Source organism: Bacillus rossius, chromosome 1 (genome assembly GCF_032445375.1).
Source record: "Bacillus rossius redtenbacheri isolate Brsri chromosome 1, Brsri_v3, whole genome shotgun sequence".
In the NCBI taxonomy this organism is placed as follows: Eukaryota; Metazoa; Arthropoda; class Insecta; order Phasmatodea; family Bacillidae; genus Bacillus; species Bacillus rossius.
This window is the reverse complement of record NC_086330.1, coordinates 96,440,800-96,468,122: the sequence shown is the minus strand read 5'-3', so window position 1 is coordinate 96,468,122 and position 27,323 is coordinate 96,440,800. Positions and strand designations below refer to the sequence as shown.

Below are 27,323 nucleotides of genomic sequence, written 5' to 3'. Positions count from 1 at the left end.
AATCATTCTTCTCATGACGTCTAGCATTCCTTCTCATGACAAAATCCTTGCCACAGTATCTACAGCAGCTTCCTTCCGATTCAGCTATAGATAACAAACCACGATCCATGGTAGCTTCTGTGACTAATGTTAGATACAAACTGTCAGTTTTCTCCAATTGGAACCATTTCTTAAATAGAGTTTTTGAAATATTTCATCAGCGAGAGTTAAGTTATCTAATGCAAAGCAAATTGATGCAAGTAGTTCTGGATGTCGTCAACAGATGACGCCACGTGTTGCTTGCAGGTAAATAATATATATTTCATTAATGTGGGATGCGGAACGCTCACTATCGATCGCAAAGGGAGGTTGGCTTCGATAGTATCCAAGGAGAAAAAAGTTCGTCCTTCCTGCTAGTGCTTCTCAGATTTCTCACGGTCCGCCATCTTGGATTACGACGTCACGGCGGCCATCTTGTATGGGTGTGACCTTGACCTTTGACCGAAACCGCAGGAATGATCGCAAGCACACGGATTAACCATCAAAATATTGATAAGAATAATCAGGAGCACACGTAGAAAACCATCATAATATTGGCAAGAATAATCAGGAGCACACGGAGAAAACCATCATAATATTGGCAAGAATAATCAGGAGCACACGGAGAAAACCATCATAATACTGGCAAGAATAATCAGGAGCACACGGAGAAAACCGCCACAAGTTTTCTTTGATATCATTAAAATACAAAAAAAATTAATAAACAATTAAAAACAAAAAGGAAAAAAAATCCAAACATTCTGCTAGCTTGTGACCTCTCATTGTTGAGCAAAGATAGAGTTCTAGTACAAGCCAGAAAGTCTGGATTTTTTTTCCTTTTTGTTTTTAATTGTTTATTAATTTTTTTTGTATTTTAATGATATCAAAGAAAACTTGTGGCGGTTTTCTCCGTGTGCTCCTGATTATTCTTGCCAGTATTATGATGGTTTTCTCCGTGTGCTCCTGATTATTCTTGCCAATATTATGATGGTTTTCTCCGTGTGCTCCTGATTATTCTTGCCAATATTATGATGGTTTTCTACGTGTGCTCCTGATTATTCTTATCAATATTTTGATGGTTAATCCGTGTGCTTGCGATCATTCCTGCGGTTTCGGTCAAAGGTCAAGGTCACACCCATACAAGATGGCCGCCGTTACGTCGTAATCCAAGATGGCGGACCGTGAGAAATCTGAGAAGCACTAGCAGGAAGGACGAACTTTTTTCTCCTTGGATACTATCGAAGCCAACCTCCCTTTGCGATCGATAGTGAGCGTTCCGCATCCCACATTAATGAAATATATATTATTTACCTGCAAGCAACACGTGGCGTCATCTGTTGACGACATCCAGAACTACTTGCATCAATTTGCTTTGCATTAGATAACTTAACTCTCGCTGATGAAATATTTCAAAAACTCTATTTAAGAAATGGTTCCAATTGGAGAAAACTGACAGTTTGTATCTAACATTAGTCACAGAAGCTACCATGGATCGTGGTTTGTTATCTATAGCTGAATCGGAAGGAAGCTGCTGTAGATACTGTGGCAAGGATTTTGTCATGAGAAGGAATGCTAGACGTCATGAGAAGAATGATTGTGCTAGAAACCCACTACGCAACATGTTAAGCTGTAATCGATGTAGCAGGCTGTTAACACGAATTGACAGCTTAAAAAGACATGGTAGAACAGGTAAAGTCAAGACTACTTACGGCATAGAGGACACCGATGGATCCACTAGACTAAAGAAGAGTGATCTGCATTATGACAATAATTTTCCTTGTCCTGAGCGTGATGGTATTAGCTCACCCGATCGTGAGGAAGAACATAAATTGAAGGATGCTAATGGCTTCGGGAAGACTGAAACTAATGGAAGTATCAACACCGTGAAAAGTGAGAATACATTCAAGCCTATATTCAGTAGATCCTCCATTCTTTGTAAAAATGATGGACTCCTAAAAAGGAAGCATTAAGACTATGAAGACACTTCGACATCATCGATAGCGAATTCATACGGTAATCTGGGTGAAGAGGATGTCTTCTACAGTGATTGTTACAGTGACTCTGAGGCTGTTGACAAAGGCATAGACTGTGATCAAGCACCTAGAGCTGACAAGATCGAAGAATGTGGCGATGTCCTGAGACCGAAACGATGGAAACGTCGTGTTATAATAAATAAATCTGATAATGCTTATTATGATCACTGGGACGATTGTGATATTAAAAGTATTTATAATAAACAAGCAAGTAAGATGGTGGTAGAAGAGATTGATTACACATCATGGAAAGATCCAAACATATTGGTTGACCGGCTAAGACTTCTACATGGCTCGCTTTGTGCAGGAAACTATCCGTGCATCAAAGAAATATCCTTCATACTCAAAGAACTGAGGAAAGCTGGCTACATACAATAATGGCTTCTTTTACTTGTATTTGTGTAATGTTGAGAAGTAATAAAATATTGAAAGTAAAAATTTAATGTTTTTATTTCTTGTGTTCTGATTTCCAACTAAGCCTCTGTGTGTTTCCGCTACTGTATGTGTGCGATCATTACGTTTCCTGTGTGTACTGTGTGTACGTTCCGTTTCCTGTGTGTACTGTGTGTACGTTCCGTTTCTGTGTGTACTGTGTGTACGTACCGTTTCCTGTGTGTACTGTGTGTACGTACCGTTTCCTGTGTGTACTGTGTGTACGTTCCGTTTCCTGTGTGTACTGTGTGTACGTTCCGTTTCCTGTGTGTACTGTGTGTACGTTTAGTTTCCTGTGTGTACTGTGTGTACGTTCCGTTTCCTGTGTGTACTGTGTGTACGATCAGTTTCCTGTGTGTACTGTGTGTACGTTCCGTTTCCTGTGTGTACTGTGTGTCCGTTTAGTTTCCTGTGTGTACTGTGTGTATGTTCCGTTTTCTGTGTGTACTGTGTGTCCGTTCCGTTTTCTGTGTGTACTGTGTGTACATTCCGTTTCCTGTGTGTACTGTGTGTACGTTCCGTTTCCTGTGTGTGTGTACTGTGTGTACGTTCCGTTTCCTGTGTGTACTGTGTAATCATTACATTTATTGCGTGTAAATTGCATGTATTGCGCGTACATTGCGTACATTACGTGTTGAAGCTGATGGAGCTGTTGGATCACTTGCAGCTAATGGTCAATTGATGCATAGGAGCAAAATGTAGATGGATCTGATGACGTGAATTGTAGCTCTTGGAGCCTGGCGTATATTGGAGAGATCGAATTTTTTTTCGATCAAATGATCCTCTTTTTTAATTTGTAGATTTGACTCTAGTATTATTGTAAATGGTTCTTGATTTGATTAGCGTATTATTCCATACGGTGCATGTATATAAGCGAGTCCTAGACAGCAGGACGCTCAGTTTGTTACTGACGTCGGCGGTGTAAGGATCACCTAGTTTGTTTCTTCTGGTGCATAAGTCGTGTCAATTAGCTGTTCTTGAGACCTCGATGGCATCTTTACCGTCTTTAACGTCGAACTCGGAGGTTGTACCATCGTCTACGGGAACCTTGACGACAGCTACGATGGAGAAGGTGCAGATCCCGTTGGCAACGACGGTGTCAACATTGGAGGAGATTTCAACAGATGTGATTACACCATCATCCGAAGTTTCATCGTCAGCAATGGATTCTTCAACTAATGAAGAGCATACATTGCGTCAGTGCAAATACTGTGACGCATCATTTACTATCACCTCAAATGCTCGCAGACATGAAAGAAGCAGTTGTTCTAATAATGTTAAAAGAATACAATTTCAGTGCAATAAGTGCAAAAAACTAATTTCACGTCTTGATAGCTTACATCTTCATTATAAAAAATGCTCCGAGAAAGTTAAGTGTGAGTATAATGAACATGGTTCTTGTTTTGACTCATGTGTTGTACCGACTGATGAGTCTATATATAAGTGAGACCCTGGTGATATGGACTTCAGTCCGTCTCTGGCTGCGGTAATGAACGGATCGGATAGTTAGACTTGTATAACATAATAGACCGGTATCTAGCTATTCTTGAGAACTCGATGGCATCATTACCACTATATATACCAACCTGGATCGAAGGTCTACCATCATCAGTGCAGAGCACGATGACAATGACGTCTACAGCTACACCTACTCTCTCAGCACAGCAGGAGATTTCGACGCGTGCAACATCTTCCGCAGAGCAGACCTCAAAGGCTTCAGAATATAACATGTCAGCAGTGTTACAATGGTTGTCAACAGTTCCAGTGGCATTGATGAAGGAAGGAGCATCCAGCGGTGTTCCATCACCCGACTGCACGTACTGTGAGAAGATCAAAAACTTGAAATTACGGGATTATGTAATACACATTTGTAGTACTGTAACGCCCCTCGTGCCTTAAAGTTGAATTATTTTAAATTAATTAAAAAGAGCCTTGGAAACTTGCTGGGTAAGAAAAATAAGAAAATTAAATAATTGACCAGAGGTGGCACGAGGTGGAGAACAAGATAATTTGGATCTCCCTGACACAAGCAACTTGGGAGGAGTATGGATCTTTTAAGGGAAGAAGGTATATCTTAATAAATTAACACTACACAAGTAGCTTGGTCTATAGGTTCCCTGGTTTATTATTAAGGAATTTTGTGTTCGTATTATTCAAACCTGACAATAAAAATCTTAGTAAATAACAAAGTTAAAGGTGGCGCCCCAGGAGTATTTAAAACAGTACATGTTACACCTTAGCAAAAATTATTACATAATTAAAATTTAAAAATTGCACCAAATTTGAATGTCCCAACAATTACATCGCTGATTAGTTTTATTGATTCTACATATTCTTGAGGAAAGCACTGTTCGCTGGTAGGCTATTCATTCGATTTATGTAGTTCGTAGCTAGAAAGTGGGGGGGGGGGGGATGTTGATTTCACATTACCACCCGGGTCTTCAACAAATAACGTCGGATCGCGGAAACCTCTCTTCTAACGTGACCCGCAGTGGAGGTGCAGGACCACGAGCTGGGAGCGATTTCTCTCTCCAGCACTTCGACCCTGTCTGAAACCCAAATCAAATTCAAAACGAATTAGACTTTCTTTCAGACAGTCCTATACCGTCGGCGCAAAAGGCCAACAAACGGGAAAGGGGGGGGGGGAAAAGAAAAAAAATTACTCACCAACCAGGGTGTAGAGTTCGGAGCTCACTAGGTGTCTCGCGCCGACATAAGGATGCCGCGGACCAAGAAATCAGGATGCGCGGACGAAACCGGAATTTTTAGAATTAAATAAGAAGAAATAAAAATTTAACTACGCATGACTTTTCTAAAAACTACCTCTGCCTGGCTACTGTACAAACGGGATCACATCCCTTAAGCAAACTGACTACATTCTCGTGCACGCGAAAATCACCGTTCCCGCAAAAAGCCTCTTAGCGCAGAGGACGTAGGTGAGACGAGGTCAGTAGCCGAGGTCAGAGGGCTGAGTGCCCCGCAATCGGCCAAAACCCCTAATTAAATCGGGCGGTAAGGCCCCGGGTCAAAGGAGGGGGTAGGTTCGGTTCTAAGCCGAAAATTTCCGAAGGAGTCCGAGGCGGTCGTGGCAACAACACGACATGCGCGCTCTCTACCGGACCGAAACGAAAACAAAGAACAATCGACTTCTCCGGGCCGCGAGAGGAAAGCATAGTGCCTTATGGCACCGCGACGCTGCCTTCTAGCGGCGTAAGGGGGAACTACTTGAGGTGGTGAGCAGACTTGCCACCAGGTGTCATGAGGGTAAGCTCTGCACGCTGGCGACCAGGCCCGCGGTTACTTTTTTTGCCGCTAGATGTCAGGGATGTGTCTGTCGGACCCGGGAGAAGGTTTTTGCATCAGGTCATCGTCCCGTCCGGTCACTGCTCTTAGCTTAATTTCTCAGAACTAAAGTGAGGAGAGAGAGGAAGGGGGGGCAGAAATAGCCACTAAGGTGGGAACGCAGCTCCACTGGAGACTGCTTCGTGACGAGACATGCTTTTCTCAGCAGGCCTCTACAAGGTAGCAGCTTGCAGCCCAGGAGCTGCTCAAAGCAGTTTTGGTCATGCAGGGAATTAAAATTACAAACTCGGGACGTGACTGCAGGCGAGAGAAATTTCAACCGGGCTGACCATGTCCACATTAGACAGCAAAATATCAGATTGGCTCCCTGGGAAGGGGCTTCGGTCCACTGGCACCAAGTTTAAATCGGTGGCGTACACCGGCCTAACAAAAAGTAAATCACCCCCATTAACCACCAGATAAATTTAAAAAAATGGAAACCCCAAAAAATTTTAAAATTATAGAATAAATTAAAACAAGTGACGAAATGCCTAATTTCCGGCACAGTACCATACAACAAGAAGACTGTTGAATCGAGAAATCCACATAACTTTAGTAATTTGTCTGTGTATTTTTTTTTTTGTACTTGTAGTAGTGTAGTATGTATGTAATAAAAGTTTTTTTTAAAGGAACTTGCGGTGTTTTTATTTTCTCAAACCTGTCACTTTTGTGGTACTTTTTTAAAATATTAAATTTGTTTTTTTTTATCGGCCAGGGATCGAACCAAGAACCTTTGTCGATCTATTCAATCATTATATGGATTACAAATTTATTTAATGAATTTTGAACATGGTTTATTGCAATTATTATTTTTTTTACATAAATTAAACATTATTGCATCGGTCGGGTATCGAACCAAAGACGGGGAACAATCGAATCAATATGTAAATTAATGAGTGATTTATTTAATGAATTTTGGAACTTTTCCCGAATTTATAGCTAAATAATTACACGATTCCAAGATGGCGGCCAATTGACAAGATGGCGGGTGTCACAGCAATAAATGATTACTGCACTCTAGCGGATACGAACTAAACTAACATGACGTTGGTGCACTCTAGCCGACGATACAATGATGATGATGGCTTCCAGCATCGAAGACAAGATGGCGGACATGACGTCATACTAGGTAACGATATATATACTTTTGAAAAAAAGTGGTGGGAGTCAGTATGCCAGCAGCCACCACGGGGGAAGGATCGGTCGCCATTTTTATTTTTTTGCACTCGTCGAGTTCGAACCGAGGACTCCAAGCTCCGTGTCGTAAATGTTTGTTTTTTATAAAAAAATTATTATAAATTTATTAAGTGAATTTTTTTATAATTTTTAAAAAAATTTCCGTTAAAATCGGATAATAAATAAAAAAGTAAAGATGGCGGCCGTAACGAAAATTGCAACGGTGACGTAATTATCCATGATGACGTCAGAGGCTTAACTGAGGCTTGAGTTAAGGATGCTTAAGCCTCTATCAGGACATTTCTAGCCGCTGGGATTTTTAAGGACTAAAAACGGGAAATTTTCCCTCGAAATGGGAATTTTTCCCTCGAAAAGAGAAATTTTTAATTTGTGGAATTTTTTGAGAATTTTTGGCGGAATTTTTTTCCACAGAAATGTAAATTTTGACGAATTTTGGGCAATTTTTGCCCAATTTTGGCGAATTTTGAGGGTCAAAGGTCAAGGTCAAACTTGTCCCGTTACGCTGTGTCCCGTTACACTCCTCCAAGATGGCCGCCGTGACGTCACAATCCAAAATGGCGGACACAGGCACCGGCACCACGCGCCAGCGCCGTGCGCTCGGAACCCCATTCCTATACTACTTATAATGTTTAACAATCTATTATTGAAATACTAAAACTAAACAGTATTACGAAAAAAGCTTCATATAAACAACAGTAGATTCGAAAGTATATACCACACCATTATTAGATGCTCTCGATTCATGCCAGGATTTAATATTTAAATATTAAAATGTAATGTTTTAAAAACCATCAAAAATGCACTTATTAAAGTGATGAAATTATTTCTTATCATATTAAGATGGTAATATTATAATTTATTTAAAGACATGAGCATATTCACGGGATAATCAAGGTAAAATTATTCATCTTGACAGCCACTGAAATGCAGATTTCAGGTGCTTCCAAAAGTGAACACATCCGCCTTTTTTTTCCTACACGTACATTGCTTTGATTTGCAATGCAGATACGCCCCTCCCCGTGCGAACCTGCCGGGCGGTTCGAATATGTTCGGCGGTTACGGAACGAGGGTTTCGCCTCGAGCCACGTATTAGCATCGCTTTGGCCTGGAAACACGCGCTTCTTTTGTTTCCCGCTGAGATTCTTCCGTGCTTCGCAGAGCACTTGGTTGTATACACACTCTCTACGTCTCCTAGTGTGCAGCGCCCAAATACGCAGTCTTGGTCTCAACAGTTTTTAATGTGCAACATCTTAGCTCTCGCTATACGGCATTTGGTGGGAGTAGTTTCGTGTATGCTGCCATCTGTGGCGGATGGCGCGAACCAAATTTCGCAAAGCCAAAGGGAAAATTTGTAGTTTTAAATGTTTAATGAATTTTAACAATATGGGCAGTATTTTAATAAAATCCCTTGACGAAAATCATGCCAAAGGATTTTATCAGAACCGTTTGATAATTTACTTTAAAATTTCGCTTTGCAAATCGAATGATTCGATAGTCTTCGTTCCTGCTCCGGAAGCGGATTCAAGCGGTGGGTGCGAAAACTACGTGCGTTTCTCGTCAAGAAATGTTGTTGAAAGCTACAATTTTCGTATGTTTATTACTTTCGGCATGATTCTAAAGAATTCTGCGTTAAATTTCGTGTCCGATTTTCATATTATAAGTTGTATTTGCACCATGAGAACACATGAATTAGCTCTTTGCCGAGGTTAGATGTTACACACCTCTGGCGAGTGTTGGAAGACTCTCTCAAGATATTTTTTAGATCATAACTGTTTTCTATCATTTAATTTCCAAAATTTGAGCAAGCAAAATCATAGTTTATAATTTAGTGAATGCCTGAAGTTAATAGTGATTGGTAACAACAAATAATTTTCCTTGTGAAGTCTTTACTATTTAGGAATAATTTCATTTTTTTTTTTGGAAATGACTAAAACTGAAATAATCCTGTCATTAGACACTATTTCATGGCCTTTGAAAAGCTGTTGATGAGTTATATCTGCCTTATAGACTGCAAACATGTTTAATATTAAACGATACAAAAGTGTAATGGCGCAAAACATGTTTAAAAACCAATATGTATGGTGTCTTTTCCGTTCCTATCTCTCCCCATAAGTCCCGCGCCGGAATGAAAAGGGGCAATATTCTATATTATAGAAGTGAAACTTCTTTACAGCTGATATGGTGAGTAGAGGCGATTAAGTCTTCAGATCATAACGAAAATTATAGTAAAGAAAAACGTGTAACGCTCAAAGCGTTACGACGATAGTCGTTTAACTGCAAATTTGTTCCGTTTGCGTTTCTACGGAGAAACGGTACAACTGAATGTGGTGGCGCCTTGCTCCTGCGGATACGTCAATTGCACATTATACACATTATTACAAAATATTTTAGCACTAATACACAGAAGCCAGAAAAATTCGCTTATTCATTTCACGACAGGCTAGAAGCCAAACACGTTTACTTTTTTCTTGCGTCTATGATTGGACCACAGTGGTCTAGAAGGACTCTGAGCCAATGGAAAACCCTCAATGTGGGACGTATCGAATCACAAGCAACCCAGACAAAATGTCTCACTATTTAGTAGCCAATGAGCAGGTGACATTTTCCCGAGTACGTACAGGATTGAGGAGTCTCCTAGATGTCAATGAAATCATTAATTTTTCCAGTCCCTACTGTAACGCCCCTCGTGCCTCAAAGTTGAATTATTTTAAATTAATTAAAAAGAGCCTTGGAAACTTGCTGGGTAAGAAAAATAAGAAAATTAAGTAATTGACCAGAGGTGGCACGAGGTGGAGAACAAGATAATTTGGATCTCCCTGACACAAGCAACTTGGGAGGAGTATGGATCTTTTAAGGGAAGAAGGTATATCTTAATAAATTAACACTACACAAGTAGCTTGGTCTATAGGTTCCCTGGTTTATTATTAAGGAATTTTGTGTTCGTATTATTCAAACCTGACAATAAAAATCTTAGTAAATAACAAAGTTAAAGGGGGCGCCCCAGGAGTAATTAAAACAGTACATGTTACACCTTAGCAAAAATTATTACATAATTAAAATTTAAAAATTGCACCAAATTTGAATGTCCCAACAATTACATCGCTGATTAGTTTTGTTGATTCTACATATTCTTGAGGAAAGCACTGTTCGCTGGTAGGCTATTCATTTGATTTATGTAGTTCGTAGCTAGAAAGTGGGGGGGGGGGGGGGATGTTGATTTCACATTACCACCCGGGTCTTCAAAAAATAACGTCGGGTCGCGGAAACCTCTCTTCTAACGTGACCCGCAGTGGAGGTGCGGGACCACGAGCTGGGAGCGATTTCTCTCTCCAGCACTTCGACCCTGTCTGAAACCCAAATCAAATCCAAAACGAATTAGACTTGCTTCCAGACAGTCCTATACCGTCGGCGCAAAAGGCCAACAAACGGGAATGGGGGGGGGAAAGGAAAAAAAAATTACTCACCAACCAGGGTGTAGAGTTCGGAGCTCACTAGGTGTCTCGCGCCGACATCAGGATGCCGCGGACCGAGAAATCAGGATGCGCGGACGAACCCGGAATTTTTAGAATTAAATAAGAATAAATAAAAATTTAACTACGCATGACTTTTCTAAAAACTACCTCTGCCTGGCTACTGTACAAACGGGATCACATCCCTTAAGCAAACTGACTACATTCTCGTGCACGCGAAAATCACCGTTCCCGCAAAAAGCCTCTTAGCGCAGAGGACGTAGGTGAGACGAGGTCAGTAGCCGAGGTCAGAGGGCTGAGTGCCCCGCAATCGGCCAAAACCCCTAATTAAATCGGGCGGTAAGGCCCCGGGTCAAAGGAGGGGGTAGGTTCGGTTCTAAGCCGAAAATTTCCGAAGGAGTCCGAGGCGGTCGTGGCAACAACACGACATGCGCGCTCTCTACCGGACCGAAACGAAAACAAAGAACAATCGACTTCTCCGGGCCGCGAGAGGAAAGCATAGTGCCTTATGGCACCGCGACGCTGCCTTCTAGCAGCGTAAGGGGGAACTACTTGAGGTGGTGAGCAGACTTGCCACCAGGTGTCATGAGGGTAAGCTCTGCACGCTGGCGACCAGGCCCGCGGTTACTTTTTTTGCCGCTAGATGTCAGGGATGTGTCTGTCGGACCCGGGAGAAGGTTTTTGCATCAGGTCATCGTCCCGTCCGGTCACTGCTCTTAGCTTAATTTCTCAGAACTAAAGTGAGGAGGAGAGAGAGGAAGGGGGGGCAGAAATAGCCACTAAGGTGGGAACGCAGCTCCACTGGAGACTGCTTCGTGACGAGACATGCTTTTCTCAGCAGGCCTCTACAAGGTAGCAGCTTGCAGCCCAGGAGCTGCTTAAAGCAGTTTTGGTCATGCAGGGAATTAAAATTACAAACTCGGGGCGTGACTGCAGGCGAGAGAAATTTCAACCGGGCTGACCATGTCCACATTAGACAGCAAAATATCAGATTGGCCCCCTGGGAAGGGGCTTCGGTCCACTGGCACCAAGTTTAAATCGGTGGCGTACACCGGCCTAACAAAAAGTAAATCACCCCCATTAACCACCAGACAAATTAAAAAAATGGAAACCCCAAAAAAAATTTAAAATTATAGAATAAATTAAAAAAGTGACGAAATGCCTAATTTCCGGCACATACTCCCCCGCTTGAATGCGGAGCATATAGGGAAGAGAAAAAAACAACACTTACACTGCTCAGTAAAACTAGTACCAGGTTCGCCTGTATCCTACTACTTATATTCTAACACCTTTGAGACGCGTCCGCCTCTCAGGCACAACATATCGATAACCCTTAAACAAACTTATTAACTAAGAGCTTATTAACTAAGTGGCCACTTAAAACTAATACAACGTAAAGCTAGCATTCTTATTTCTAGTACCATGGATTTTTAAGACCTCGAGGATTTCTGGCATGCCTAATATTAGAGAGTTCCCTATGTTAGGGTAAAGAAATTAAACACATCTACTTTAAGTCAGCATGTGTTTTCTTTAGATGGGAGATGTGCGCTCTGGTCACGAATTCTCCTGAACTGGGGTCAGCTAGGCTAACCGTAACTGGCGTTAAAAATCGCTGTATTTGAAAAGGACCTCTCCAGCGGTACGCCAGCTTGGCGGAAAACTTATCCACTGCCTTGCTGAGTGGGTGTGCCTTACAAAGCACAAAATCGCCTACCCTATAAGGGTTAGGAGATCTGTTTTCGTTGTATTTCTTTCTTCTGCTCTCATGAGCCAGGTTGAGATTTTTACGAGCTCGTCTCCAAATCTCCCTGATGTCTCTCGGATCATCGGGCAATAGGTCATTCAAAGACCAAAGATTTGAAAGAGGGGTATTAGGTCGGTAAGTGAACATGAGTTCGAAAGGAGTACTTTTGTGTCCTTCATGATGTGCATAATTAAAGGCCATTTGCAGCCACACCAAATTCGAATCCCATTTATCCTGCTCCTGCGCATGGTAAGCTATTAGAGCAGACCGGAGATTGCGGTTGAATCTCTCAGCATGCGAGGGCTGTGGATAATAAGGCGAGGTTGTGACGTGCAGAATGCCATGTGAGAAGCACATGTTCTTAAAAATCCTAGCCGTGAACTGGGTTGCATTATCTGACACTACTATAGACGGGACTCCCGACGTCTTGAAGATCTGATTACGTAGCGCAGATACAGTGTTTTCTGCGGTGGCTTTTCGCATGGGGATGAGCCAGACAAATTTTGTGAAGGCGTCAATACACACCAGCAGCATAGTGTTTCCTGTCTTTGAGCGCGGGAAAGGCCCGACAAAGTCGATAAACATCTTTTGCATGGGGCGCTCAGCCACATCTGAAGTTAAATAACCGAAACGAGTGTTCTGCGCTGGCTTACTCAGCGCACAGATTTTGCATAGTTTCACCTGCTCGGTGATGTCCTTGTGCATGCCGTCCCACACGAAATGACGTCGGATACCCTGAATGGTCTTATATATACCGAGGTGTGCGCCCACCGGCGAGGTGTGATAATAATGGAATATCATATTACGTAGATTTTGCGGGAGCACGATTTTGTATGTTTTTGATTGGGGGGTGCGTTTTTGCAACAGCCCCTTAGACATCCTAAAGTATTTTGGCGCCGTTCCTGAACTAAAACGTTTAATAATACTGGAAATGTGTGGGTCAGCTTCCTGCTGGCTCTGTAAATCCTGAAATGCCAACGGAAAGTCTGTCAATAGGGCTTGACATAAGAGTGGTGTTCCTTCGGGCGGAGTCTGAGTTGGGTTTTCGAACATGCGAGACAGTGTGTCCGCTACTATATTCTGTGTGCCCCGAATATGTTGGATTTTGAACTTCAAAGAGGAAATTTTTGCAATCCATCGCCCGAGTTTCCCTAATTGTTTCGGGTGTGCCAAAAGCCAGGCTAATGCCTGATTATCTGTCTCTAACAGGAATTCCCTGTGTTCTATAAATTGGCGGAATTTGTCAATGCCAAATACCACGGCGAGGCATTCTAATTCGTAGATCGAGGAGGCTTTCCTCTCGGCGTGGGTAAGTGTCCGCGACGCAAACGCAATGGGCTGTCTACAGCCTTCGACTTCCTGTGACAGTACTGCGCCTACAGCCACACTGGACGCATCAGTCTGTAAAATGAAAGGTTTGGTGAAGTCTGCCATGCGGAGTACAGGCGGGGAAGAAATCGCCTGTTTCAGGAAATTAAAAGCTTTTTCTTGTTCCGGACCCCATGTGAAAGGTGTGTTTTTCTTACGCAACGTATTTAGTGGTGCTGCGTGCTCAGCGAAATTAGGAATATATTTTGAGTAAAAATTTGCCATACCAATAAAACGTGAAATACCCTTAGGGTTTGTGGGAGGCGGAAAATCACGAATAGCTTGAGTACGTGAAGGATCAATGGTGACTCCCTTGCTAGAAACCAGGTGTCCTAGAAAAGACAGTTCTTGGACTGCAAACTTAACCTTTTTTGTGTTGACAGTTAACCCCGCTTTACGAAATCTACTTAGGACTTCCTCTAAATGTTTGATGTGTTCTTCAAATGTTTCTGAATATACGACGACATCGTCTAGGTAGTTGTACACTGTTTTGAATTTTAGATCTCCTAGTATCTGATCCAGGAGTCGAGTTAGTACTTGGGCTCCCGTGGCAAGTCCGAAAGGTACTACTGTGTATTGGTACAAGTTCCAAGGGACACAGAAGGCTGTGATGGGTTTTGAATCCGCAGTAAGGGGAATTTGGTGGTAGGCAGAATTTAGATCAAACACACTAAAATATTTGGCTTTACTGAACCAATGAAAAGCAGTGTTTAGGTCTGGCAAAGGTATGTTTTGTATCACTATTTTCTCATTAACTTTTCTATAATCAATTACACATCGTTGTTGATCCTTGCCCTTAGGCACCAGAAAAGCTGGGGAACTGTAGGCGGAGGTCGAGGGTTCGATTACCCCTTTTTCCAAAAGCTCCTGAACATGATTGCGCATCGTCTGCATCTTAGGGCCTAAAAATTGATAAGGGTGAGATTTCACTGGTATTTTATCCGCTAACTCAATTTGGTACTCGACTAATTTTGTGCGACCTAATTTACTAGTCAAGACATCTGGAAAAGTTCTGCATAATTTATCAATGGCGGCCCGCTGCTGTGTATTAAGGTGCTCGTGTGAAGTGGTGTTACCCTGATCCAAGATGGCTGCCGTTGGCTCGGCCGGAGCTGAAACTATTTGTTCAGGGGTCCCACAAGGAATAGGATTACCCATGTTGAATTTGAAAACGAAATTCTTCGCCTGAAGATTAATGATTAGACCTGTCTTGGCAATGAAATCAGACCCGTAGATTAGGTCTGTGGCAAGTTGATCAGACACCAAAAATGGGAAATTCCATGAATATAAATCAATCTTCACCTTGATCACAACTGCTAACATAATATTTAATGGCTGCTCTGAAGCTGTGAAACATTGTAACTTAGTGGTCTCAGTCTTTAGAATTAATTTGCTCTGTTTTAACTTGTTAAATAACTGCCCAGAAATCAGGCTGCGCGCTGATCCTGTATCAATTAGTCCCGGTACAGTGTGTTCGCCAATCGTTGTTACTGCATACGGAATTACTGTAGGAATATTACCAAAAATTTGGTGGCACTTTCTCTTGCCCTTATTTGTAGGATCAACACACGTTTTACATGAGTACGTGTGCGTTGAATTACCATATCCCTTATTTTTGTTATTTCTCCTGCTATTGTGCTTTCTTTCTTTATGTTTGTGACCTCGCTTGTTACTTTTATTCCTGGACTCCTTGTTGTTAGGATTATTGTTTTTGTGTAATGGTGTTTCTTGTGTACTGCCATTACTTGGCGCAAGTTGAACTTCCCACTTATAAGAAAAATTTTTAACACTTGAATTTTTCGGTGGCCCTGAATAAGGTTGTTCAGGCCACCGCGTTATGCGTTTTTTGGAGTGTCGCCATTTTGTTTGTTGTTTTTGTGGTAACACTGGGCCAGGGAATGCCCGTCTCTTTTACAGAAAGTACAATGTGCATTTTGTTGATATCTCCCTTGTGGCCTTGAAGAGAAAAATGTATTGCCCTGATGTTTCTGTGCTGCATTCTTATGTTGCGAATTACTGCGCTCCGTTCCCGCGCTGCTACCTTGTTGACTAGCGAATGTGGCTTGTTTATTTCGCTGAAAATCAGCGTATTCTATGTTTGTGGCGTGTACGCAAAGTTTGTCAAGCTCAGCATAATTTTGGGGGCGTGCCTGGAACACTGAGCGCGAGCGCTCCGCTGGGTTCAAACCGTCTAGAATCGTACTCACGACCTCTCTCTCGGAAACCTTTAGCCTGAGTACCTGGTTGGCTTCGCGTATGTCAGCCACGTAATTTGGCAAGGCTTCATTACGCTGCTGCAGTCGGTTAAACCACTCCAACCGGATGTTTGTGAGTAGCCTACTCGGTATACAAAAATTTAACACGTCTTCATGAAACTCGTCGAAAGTGAGGTCATTCTCAATGGCTGCCATGATCCTCTCACTTAGGGGAGCTTGGGTGTACGGGTAAACAATTTCAAAAATTTGTTTGTCGGGAATCCCTCCCTTTTGTCGTAGCTTTAACAAGACTCGAAGGAAATCAATCAGTTTGTGTGCGTCCAGACCCGACGCCTCTGGCAATTCCTTGAGTAGCCTTTCTACAGGATGGGTGATTTTTCCATAGAAACTGTAGCCAGTTTCTGGGGCTGTCGTGCTCCGCAATACTGAGTCGTGGGGCTGAGCCGCGGCTCCTGCCGGCTGAGGTGAAGGCTGGTGTGACACCGGGTGCGACTGACTCTGTTCCCGAGTCGCACCCAAGGGGCTGATTTGTGGTGGAGTGAGCTGGGGCGTTGTGAGTGGCGGCTGCAGAATACCAGCACTCGGAAGTGGGGTGGTTTGCCATGAAGGAAACTGTGGCTGAAATTGAGCATAAGGGTTAAAATAGCCCTGAGCGATCGGATACGGGAAAAACATGTTTGGTGGGTATGGTTGCGTCATTTGGTGTGCCAAGGTTGGTAATCCCTGTGAAAATGTCACGCTAGTGACGGGGTGGGTTGTCACATGACTCGTTGTAATGTTTGTCGCCGCTGTCGTCGACTGCACAAGCGGCTCTGAATGAGTGGTAGATACGTGTATCGGTTGGTTTGGAAGCGACGTTAGTGGCTGTGAGTCAGGGGCTGCGTCTGGTAATCTGCTCGTTTCCGTCTCCTGTCTGTTTACCGTCGCCCGTACTTCTGATTGTCGCGTGTCGGGTTGCTCTACTCCCAGGGGCAAGCTAGGAGCGTCCCCTTCCGGGAAGGCGGGACAATCGATGCCTAAAGCCTGTGCCCCAGCCACATAATGCTGACTGCGTCGTGTGTCTTCCAAAACGGCTGCTCTCGCCGCCAATTTTGAATGGAAACCTGCCGTCTGTTGCAAACATCGTTCTACCTCTTTTATATAAATTCCATGGAGAAGGTCTGCCGAAAGCTGTTTCAGGTTTTGCAAACGTCGGGTAACATGTTTTAGCCTGACTATATGTCGCTCGACATTGGGTAAATTTTCCTCCACATCTAGATAGCTTACGAAAGCCGATATATCATAAAACTTGGCGCAAGCAAGGTTGAATTCTTCAGTTACATCTAAATCCAAATTCGCTACACTAGTGGGCACACCATCATGAAGGGCGGCCCTGAGCCTCTTCCTGAGGACTTGGACATTGCCACTGGAGGGCAAATTGCGTAGCTGTAACTCATAGGTCAGCTCATCTGACAGCAATAACTCCGGCTTAAACATACTGCTCGGACGTAAATTACTGCTAATTAAAACAAAAATTTAACACACATGTACGATTCAAACGTACACCATAAATACTCCTCTCTTAACAACTATCTTAATTTTAAATACCTCCTAAGGCTTCCTATATTAATATAAACTACCAACTAACCCCAATGCGCGGGGAGTAAGTCACACTTTCAAGGTGGGGGGGTATGTGCCCAAACTTATTTGCGTAAAGAGTCGCCGTACTACTCAGACAACTGCGCGAACGTCCCCTGTCAGGTTGACCTGCACCACCTGTATATGTCCACAAGGGGATTGACCTGCCGCTCGCAAGGTCGTCTCCCACGATGGACAAGGGAGAGGGGTGTGCGGGAGGAACAGGGCCGTGTCGTCGCCCTCAGATAACGGGCGTGTCGCTGGCTCAAGCGGGGTGATGGGGAGGGGGGGGGGGGACGCCAGCTGAGGCGAGAGATAAGACACGTCTCGCTGCCGGCCTGCTAGCGGACCGGACGCCGCGACTTCTTGCGCTGCGCGCAGACTAAGTCCGCACGGGACTTTAAAACTCAATCATAACTTTAAAATAGAAAAGCAATATATCTACCGGGTGTACCAGCGATCAGTTCACAATGTTATTATTACAAAATTGCTATCACAAAAATTAATTAATTTAACTTTTAAATTTTTTTTTATATTTTATTTTAGGTATGCCTACTTTATTTAGGTATGCCTATAGACCAAACCATGCTCTGCTACCAATTGTAACGCCCCTCGTGCCTCAAAGTTGAATTATTTTAAATTAATTAAAAAGAGCCTTGGAAACTTGCTGGGTAAGAAAAATAAGAAAATTAAGTAATTGACCAGAGGTGGCACGAGGTGGAGAACAAGATAATTTGGATCTCCCTGACACAAGCAACTTGGGAGGAGTATGGATCTTTTAAGGGAAGAAGGTATATCTTAATAAATTAACACTACACAAGTAGCTTGGTCTATAGGTTCCCTGGTTTATTATTAAGGAATTTTGTGTTCGTATTATTCAAACCTGACAATAAAAATCTTAGTAAATAACAAAGTTAAAGGGGGCGCCCCAGGAGTAATTAAAACAGTACATGTTACACCTTAGCAAAAATTATTACATAATTAAAATTTAAAAATTGCACCAAATTTGAATGTCCCAACAATTACATCGCTGATTAGTTTTGTTGATTCTACATATTCTTGAGGAAAGCACTGTTCGCTGGTAGGCTATTCATTTGATTTATGTAGTTCGTAGCTAGAAAGTGGGGGGGGGGGGGGATGTTGATTTCACATTACCACCCGGGTCTTCAAAAAATAACGTCGGGTCGCGGAAACCTCTCTTCTAACGTGACCCGCAGTGGAGGTGCGAGACCACGAGCTGGGAGCGATTTCTCTCTCCAGCACTTCGACCCTGTCTGAAACCCAAATCAAATCCAAAACGAATTAGACTTGCTTCCAGACAGTCCTATACCGTCGGCGCAAAAGGCCAACAAACGGGAATGGGGGGGGGGGGAAAGGAAAAAAAAATTACTCACCAACCAGGGTGTAGAGTTCGGAGCTCACTAGGTGTCTCGCGCCGACATCAGGATGCCGCGGACCGAGAAATCAGGATGCGCGGACGAACCCGGAATTTTTAGAATTAAATAAGAATAAATAAAAATTTAACTACGCATGACTTTTCTAAAAACTACCTCTGCCTGGCTACTGTACAAACGGGATCACATCCCTTAAGCAAACTGACTACATTCTCGTGCACGCGAAAATCACCGTTCCCGCAAAAAGCCTCTTAGCGCAGAGGACGTAGGTGAGACGAGGTCAGTAGCCGAGGTCAGAGGGCTGAGTGCCCCGCAATCGGCCAAAACCCCTAATTAAATCGGGCGGTAAGGCCCCGGGTCAAAGGAGGGGGTAGGTTCGGTTCTAAGCCGAAAATTTCCGAAGGAGTCCGAGGCGGTCGTGGCAACAACACGACATGCGCGCTCTCTACCGGACCGAAACGAAAACAAAGAACAATCGACTTCTCCGGGCCGCGAGAGGAAAGCATAGTGCCTTATGGCACCGCGACGCTGCCTTCTAGCAGCGTAAGGGGGAACTACTTGAGGTGGTGAGCAGACTTGCCACCAGGTGTCATGAGGGTAAGCTCTGCACGCTGGCGACCAGGCCCGCGGTTACTTTTTTTGCCGCTAGATGTCAGGGATGTGTCTGTCGGACCCGGGAGAAGGTTTTTGCATCAGGTCATCGTCCCGTCCGGTCACTGCTCTTAGCTTAATTTCTCAGAACTAAAGTGAGGAGGAGAGAGAGGAAGGGGGGGCAGAAATAGCCACTAAGGTGGGAACGCAGCTCCACTGGAGACTGCTTCGTGACGAGACATGCTTTCCTCAGCAGGCCTCTACAAGGTAGCAGCTTGCAGCCCAGGAGCTGCTCAAAGCAGTTTTGGTCATGCAGGGAATTAAAATTACAAACTCGGGGCGTGACTGCAGGCGAGAGAAATTTCAACCGGGCTGACCATGTCCACATTAGACAGCAAAATATCAGATTGGCCCCCTGGGAAGGGGCTTCGGTCCACTGGCACCAAGTTTAAATCGGTGGCGTACACCGGCCTAACAAAAAGTAAATCACCCCCATTAACCACCAGACAAATTAAAAAAATGGAAACCCCAAAAAAAATTTAAAATTATAGAATAAATTAAAAAAGTGACGAAATGCCTAATTTCCGGCACACTACTAATATAAAAACCCAATTTTCATGTTTATATAATTTTGAAAACATATAACTTACACAAAACCTGTAATATCATACTCTCCTATCATTAGCACTTAAGCCCCCAAATCATGCAATTTATGTATCATATAATAAATAAGCGATCCCAAAAGACCCGGAAATTTCGTCGATTCGTCTGGCCTCAGGGTAGAATTCAAAGTTATTGCCGTGCTCAATTAATGTTGGTTTTCCCAGTGATTGATTTCTTAGCGAGAAAATTTTTTATCCTTGTTAATTGGCACTACCTGATTCGCGTCTACTTCTCTCCTAGCTGGGCATCGTTGGCTCTCTGTCGTAAAAGGGCGTGTCCAAATAACTGCAGTCCAATCATGAACACAGTGCGCGAGTATAAAGGTTTGCATTCTAACTTGCTACTAAGTGAATGAAATGGAATTTCCGTATCTCTAGCTATCACGCTACTTGTCTAAAACACAAAGGCATCGACATCACTTGCTGCGATGCCATTAGTGAGTTGACGTGGAACTACAACTAGTCGGCGAATATTCACTTCTAATGAGCGTGGAGACCACGCACTTAAAGAGTAGGTATGTTGTATTTAAATAAACTTGTTTTTCTTTCTCTATTTAAAACAATTCATAATATAACATGTATAACAAGATACGCGTTTTATTCCCCACTTATCTGCACAATTTTTTGAAGTAAAAATGTCTATGTATTTGAAAATGTGTCCTTATTTAGACATAACATGTCTTAGACTTTGAGTTAGAGATTCATTCAGAAATCTTGAGAAAGATTTACTGCAGTCACTCACCCACAATTTTTGTGTCCCGTAACGCACATTGTCCTACTACGATGTGTCCCGTTACGCTCATGTACGCTTGCGCCGCATCTTTCTTCCACTCGATTGGAACAACCATCGATTTGACTTTTCAATCATGTTTTCGTCGTTTGAATTATTAATATTATGTAATTTAACGATCGTCCACCGATTTTCAGCACAATCGGTACGGTTATTTAAAAGTAATGTTGAATTTTCAAATACGTTTTTGTACGAACAATGGTGTTTTACAGTTACACATAATAATTCAAATTACACCCGGGATCTTTTGCACAATGTTTTAAAAAAATATTGTAACACATTATAAATAAGTTTGGTGTATTTGTGATACGTATTTGTTATAAAATCGTATTATAAAAACGAAATAATATTATTTCCCTACGATGCTGTCATATACGGTGACGGACGCGAGCCGAACGAATCTCGCTAATCTATCAGTTTCCGCGACAACCAGGCACTCGTTAATACAAATTTTCCTTTGTTTATCGCGATGGGCGTTATTATTAATGAATTATAAATATAATTTCGTGACCGGGGCCACAATATCATATCATTTAGAGCACTGGAAGACATAAAAACGTAAAATATTCTCGACGAATTTTAATCTCGGCCCCAGCGCACCACGAGCGTCTGGGTTGGAGATTAAAGCCGAAATTCTTTCTTAAACTTACTAATACTTATTTTATTAACTGCAAAGGCATTTTTATTAAATTCTACGTTTAATTTCACGACGAACAAACTTCGTTGTTAAATGTGTAGTTGCGAAAAAGCGTTAAACATTCTCGACGATCTTGAAGTTAAATAGCAAACATGTATAAAAGTTATAGTTAAAATAATCTCTTCGTTAAAGAAATAAACATATTTGAATTAATGAGTGAAAATAAAAGTAAATTTATCAATTAAATTGTAGATTTCATTTCACTCCTCCTTTGTATCCATACAAAATAGTGATAATTCAATAAAAATGATTCAATTTTATTCATAAAATTATGCAATCATTTCATCAATGTGTCGCGGGTTTTACTAAGAACATAGGAAAACCCTTACAAAGAAGAAAAGCGACGTTTGCAGGTGGTTATGAAATTAGTTGCTAAGTTAAATTCGATCCAATAACAATTTTTTTACCAACGTAATAACACCAAAAGGAATAGCATAGATTCTCAAACTGACATAACACTTAAACAAGTCGGGTTCTCGTGGAGACTAACTCCTGTGGTAAGTTCCCACTAGAACACAAAACGTACGAATTAACGCTAAGTGCTCGATTCCTGAGCAATTAAAACAAAACAAAACAATACCCTTAATTGTGGCGAGCCGTGCGCTCGTCCCCGCTAACGATCGAAACGCCGTCAATTTAAACTACTAAGGCTATACCACACACAAAGTCACAATGAACATAGGCCTACTTATTCTAAATATTACTCAATTTTACACGTAACATAAATTCAGATATTTAATACAAGAATTTACAATTATATACACGCAACTAGTCATGTAACGCTGTCAATGTTTATAGGTTGGTTTTCGTTACTCTTCCCCCGGTACCATGTGAAGCTCTCTCCGCATTCCCGTAGTAACGCGTAAGTTCTTTATCTTGTTCACTGTCTCTTGTGCCTACGATTCTTCGTTACCGGCGGTAGAGTTAGAGTCCATTCTGTGTCGCGATCTGGTCGCGATAGTGTCTTGATAGTGTCGTGATTTTGTCAATACTTCCGCTCGCTCGGCCCTCACGGAGTTTGCTAGTGCACGCCCTCTTTGCCCTTGTGGCTGAACCGTCGTTTTAAGTTAATGTTCGTTCTGAAAGATTTTATGCTTAATCCAGCGACGCTTCCACATGAACTGTCTATATCCTGGGTTACAACTCGGAGAGGTCTCACCCAGTCAATGTCTTGTCGGTCCTCGGGCGGCAGCAACTCCGCGGCGATTGAACGTGTAGGCCGGCGAGCGGTGTCGGAGCAGCGAGGCAGCCTGCCCGCTTGATGTCCCAGTTGTTCTGCTTATCGATAGTCTGGGCGCATGCCCTTTTATACTCGCAGGCTTCCCAGAAGAGCTGGAAGAAGAATAGTCTCGTCTATTCGGGGGAAGCCTGCCCAACTCACTGTGTTGCAGGTGGTATGCCGTGAAAAGTCAGGGGTACAATACTTTGCAAGTGTACGCAGGTACACACGTTACAAATGTTTTGTTATGACGTTGTCACGTTAAACTATCGTCCGTAAACCGACTTTACAGATATCCAATTTTTTATATTTTTGCAGTAGATTTGCATATATTCTGCCGTAATTCACTTAACAGCAAATGTACGAAAATAATGTATTGCTTGTACGTTCAGTAATATTTAACAAATGCTTTTTTCGAATGATTCTTGCCAAAGCAAAAACTTATTTTGGTCAATTTCATGGACTTAAGCCATTGATGATTTGCGTTGGATGTCATAGAATAAACCCAAGAAACAACAACAAAGATGAATACATAAACACACGAAGAACAAGACAAAACCAGTTGATGCAAATGTTAAATGCCTAGACCGCACAAGGAATTCCGTGGAAGGAATTCAGTCAGATAAATATTACAACTCAGACGAACACAGTCAGTGGGTTGACAATGACGAGGCAGCACGGCGATGCACAGACGAACCCAGCGATGAAACCAAGCAGATAGTCTGGACAACACAACGACGACAGCACAGAAGAACACGGTAGGCGTTCTGCCACTAAACTGTGGCGACGTCCCGAGAACTGAGCTCTGCTCTCATCATCAGGCACCGTCCGACTAAATTAATGCCACGGAATTCTCCGTGGTGTCCAAGCATTTGACATTTGACATCAGCTGATTTCAGCTTGTTCAAGGTTCTTTATATATTCATCTTTGCTGTAACATTCTTTGTGTTATTGTATGACGTCCAGTGTAGACCAGAAATTGCGTGCGTAACGTAAAATTACTTTAAATGAACAAATGCTGTAATAACACTCAACCATTAAAGGAACCGCAGTGAGCCCTAATGAGTCGGGCGCTGACGACGCAAATGGCTTGCCCGAGGGCGCCGGCTGACGCAGTGGCCTCGGACCAGCAATCCCCCGGGCGATACTCGGGCTGCGGGGCTACTCGCGAGCGAACACACCTCGGCAGCGCGGTCGAACGTGCGACTTTTGACGTGAAAACGTCCTTAATGCTCCGTATTACACGCCGTGTTATTGCAGTGAAACCTTTTTTACTGAGGGAGCACCAATTTTCGAGCGTTACGAGAATTCCGATCGCATGAGGGGAAATAGTAAGTTACGAGGTGGGGTAACCAGTAGAGGAGGGGATTGCGTCAGCGGCGACGCCACCCCAACGCATGCGCTAGCGGTCGAATGGAAGACGGCAAAAGGGGGTGGAGATAGGTACGTAGCTTAGCATGCTACATGCCAGTTGTAACGGCCGGATGGGGAGACGACAGGGGAGGTAGAAAAGACGCAGCAGTAATGCTGCGAAATTCTCGTAACGCTGTTGTGTTTGTCTATTCCTCAGGTTATTTTTATTTGAGATCATATTCGCATCCTTACTATTCTCAACTATTATCTCTTGTTAAATAAAAAAAAATTATCTCTATCTATACCTAATAACTTATAACCATATAACCTTATAAATAATAAGCAAGAAGTTTCTCTTCTATGTCACGTGGGACTTACCCCACACACTTTTTTTTTATTTTATCGTCTTTATTTATTTAATGGATATCTCTACCTTTTTAATTCGATACCTCCCTTTTATTTGCTGTTCTGTCACAAATATTTTGAACAGATATCCTCTAAGTGTAATATGATGGACGTGTAAGGTGACGCGGGGAGTGCAGTGTTCCAGTGTTCGACAGAGCGAGGCTGACGGCGATGAGCGAACCAGACGAGACTTCTCCCCCCCCCCCCAAGCCATCGAGGTCCGCCCCCTGAGTGGTGGAGGGGCCCATACACGCACAGTTCGACCATCAGTTCGGACTGAAACAGTCCTGCCCTCTCCCACAACTGCAGCTAGGACAGGCAGTTGATGATCATCAGTACACATTGCGAAGATGCTTTTCTTTGCACGTATTTTAAATTAATAAAAGCCCGGCCAAAGGATCTGCCATCCCTCACACACGTCATTTCCGCCTGACACGTGGCAGTAGACAACGCAACGTTAAATCGATTTTTTCGTTGCACTTCTTAATGCCATTTGTAATCCAAGCTATGGTTTTAATTCTTTTATTATTTTTACATGAAACAGGATGAAAAAGTCCAATATGATCAATGAGTAATATTTATAAGAGTCCTCCTTTCCATCCATATTTTTCAATAAAAGTTATATTAGGTATTATTTTCATAACTATGATACTATCTAAACAAACGCGAATAGAACCTTATATTCTAAGAGCTCAAGACAACTTTACACCAGCAAATCCATTAGTAACTCCTACTCATATTCAACCTGAGTGATGCTTCATATTTGTTTACGCAATTCTACGATTAATCCAAAATAAATTAGGAGGTGTTATTACATTAGTAATATAAAATTTAATTCTAATAATTATACCTCTTTATAAAAAAATTTCAATGAAACACACTTTACCCAACCAACCAAATATCGTTTTTATCAATAGTAAGAGTACCAACCACAGTCACATACGCAAGGGGCGCCGCGCGGCCCGAGAGTTCTGCGTGAGTTTTAACAACACAAGTAATCGCTGTATAGAGTGCTTGTATGGTGTATCTGCCCAAATGATGGCCTGTATGCATGCAATAAGCAGAGAACTTTAAAATACACAGAAAGTATTCCATAAAACATAGTTTTGACGTTTACGATCAACCCCATCTCATATTCACGATTTTGCAAGTGAAAGCAGGCCCTCTCAGTGAGGGGCTTCTTAATTTCACCCCCCCCCCCCCCGGATCTAAGCCCATGGTAACACTACTTTTATCAATTATAGGAGCACTGACAGGCGTAGTTGTGGCAGTTCCACAGCACAACAGAGCACAACAGAGCACAACAGAGCACAACAGAGCACAATAGTCCCGACGAGCCGGCCAGCAGCCCGAGCTCAGACCAGACTGTGCGAGTCCGGGGAACACAGGACGAGTCAGAGTGTGCCCTAGCGGCCTTACAACAAAGCTCTTGTTTATTGCGTGGTTTGGGAAGAATTAGTTACTGTTTGGTATAGAATGCAGAACTGCCGAAGGCGTACTCCTTGCTGTCATTATATATATATATATATATATATATATATATATATGTGTGTGTGTAGGTGTGTTGGTGTGTGTGTGTATAGTTTCCACCAACAAATGGAAATAATTTGAAAGCAAACAGCGGGCAAAGTGGTTATACCACATCTCCCTCTTCATAAACGACTCTGCATACGATCTTTAGTGCCACGGACATTTTACGGCTATTTAGAGCTATGTAATATTACATTTACAAAATCTGTGGCTGTAGATAAAAACAAATTTTGAAGCCGAACGACCGAAAAGCAGGTAGAAATATACCGGAAAGGTGTCAGCGTCGCCGATTGCAGAAGATATGCGGTCGTATACAACAGCATGAAAAAAAATCAGGTGTTCGATACAGCGTGGTAGTGTTGCCTTTCTTTCTTTTTTTATTGGTCACGCTTAGTGATCGGGCCGAGCAGGCGCCCTCGCAATTGACTATCGGGCGCGCGGGAACATCGCGCCGCACCATGTTCCCAGCATCGCGCCGCACCATGTTCCCAGCATCGCGCCGCACAATGTTCCCAGCATTGCGCCGCACTATTTTCCCAGCATCGCACCGCACAATGTTCCCAGCATCACGCCGCACCATGTTCCCAGCATCGCGCCGTCCCATGTTCACAGCATCACGCCGCACCATGTTCCCAGCAGCGTTACACACCGTGTACCCAGCATCGCGCCGCACCATGTTCCCAGCATCGCGCTGCACCATGTTTCCAGCATCGCGCCGCGTCATATTCCCAGCATCGCACCGCACAATGCTCCCAGCATCACGCCGCACCATGTTCCTAGCATCGCGCCGCACCATGTTCCCAGCATTGCGCCGCACCATGTTCCCAGCATCGCGTTGCACCAAGTTCCCAGCATCGCGCTTCACAATATTCCTAGCATAGTGACGCACCATGTTCCCAGCATCGCACCGCACCATTTTCCCAGCATCGCGTCTCACCATGTTTCCAGCATCGTGCAGGAAAATGTTCCCAGCATCGTGCCGCACCATGTTCCCAGCATCGCGCCGCACCATGTTCCTAACAGCACGGCCTAAGATCTTATGTACATAGTTTATACCATAAACCTCTTGCCCAGTACTGTACCACATGAGGCACAACACTGGACGGTAATTTTTAATAACGAGAAGAGAAATGCTTTGCGTACATTTAATTTTATTTTCAAATAAAATTTCCAACAAACATAAACAATAACCATGTTCTCTGGTTCGTACATTGGTTCTTGTAGTACAGTCTTAGTAGTATGATA

The 27,323-nt window shown here is 43.0% G+C and overlaps 1 protein-coding gene across 1 annotated transcript in view; it reads right to left on the bottom strand.

The window, feature by feature from the left end:
* The window catches only part of LOC134532314 (circumsporozoite protein-like), a 33,823-nt gene extending 6,733 nt beyond the window's left edge, over positions 1 to 27,090 (bottom strand). The window contains exon 1 of the mRNA XM_063368771.1: positions 26,536 to 27,090. Coding sequence (XP_063224841.1) covers positions 26,536 to 27,090 — 555 coding nt within the window. The remainder of the gene's footprint in view (positions 1 to 26,535) is intronic.
* Between the last annotated feature and the right edge of the window lie 233 nt (positions 27,091 to 27,323).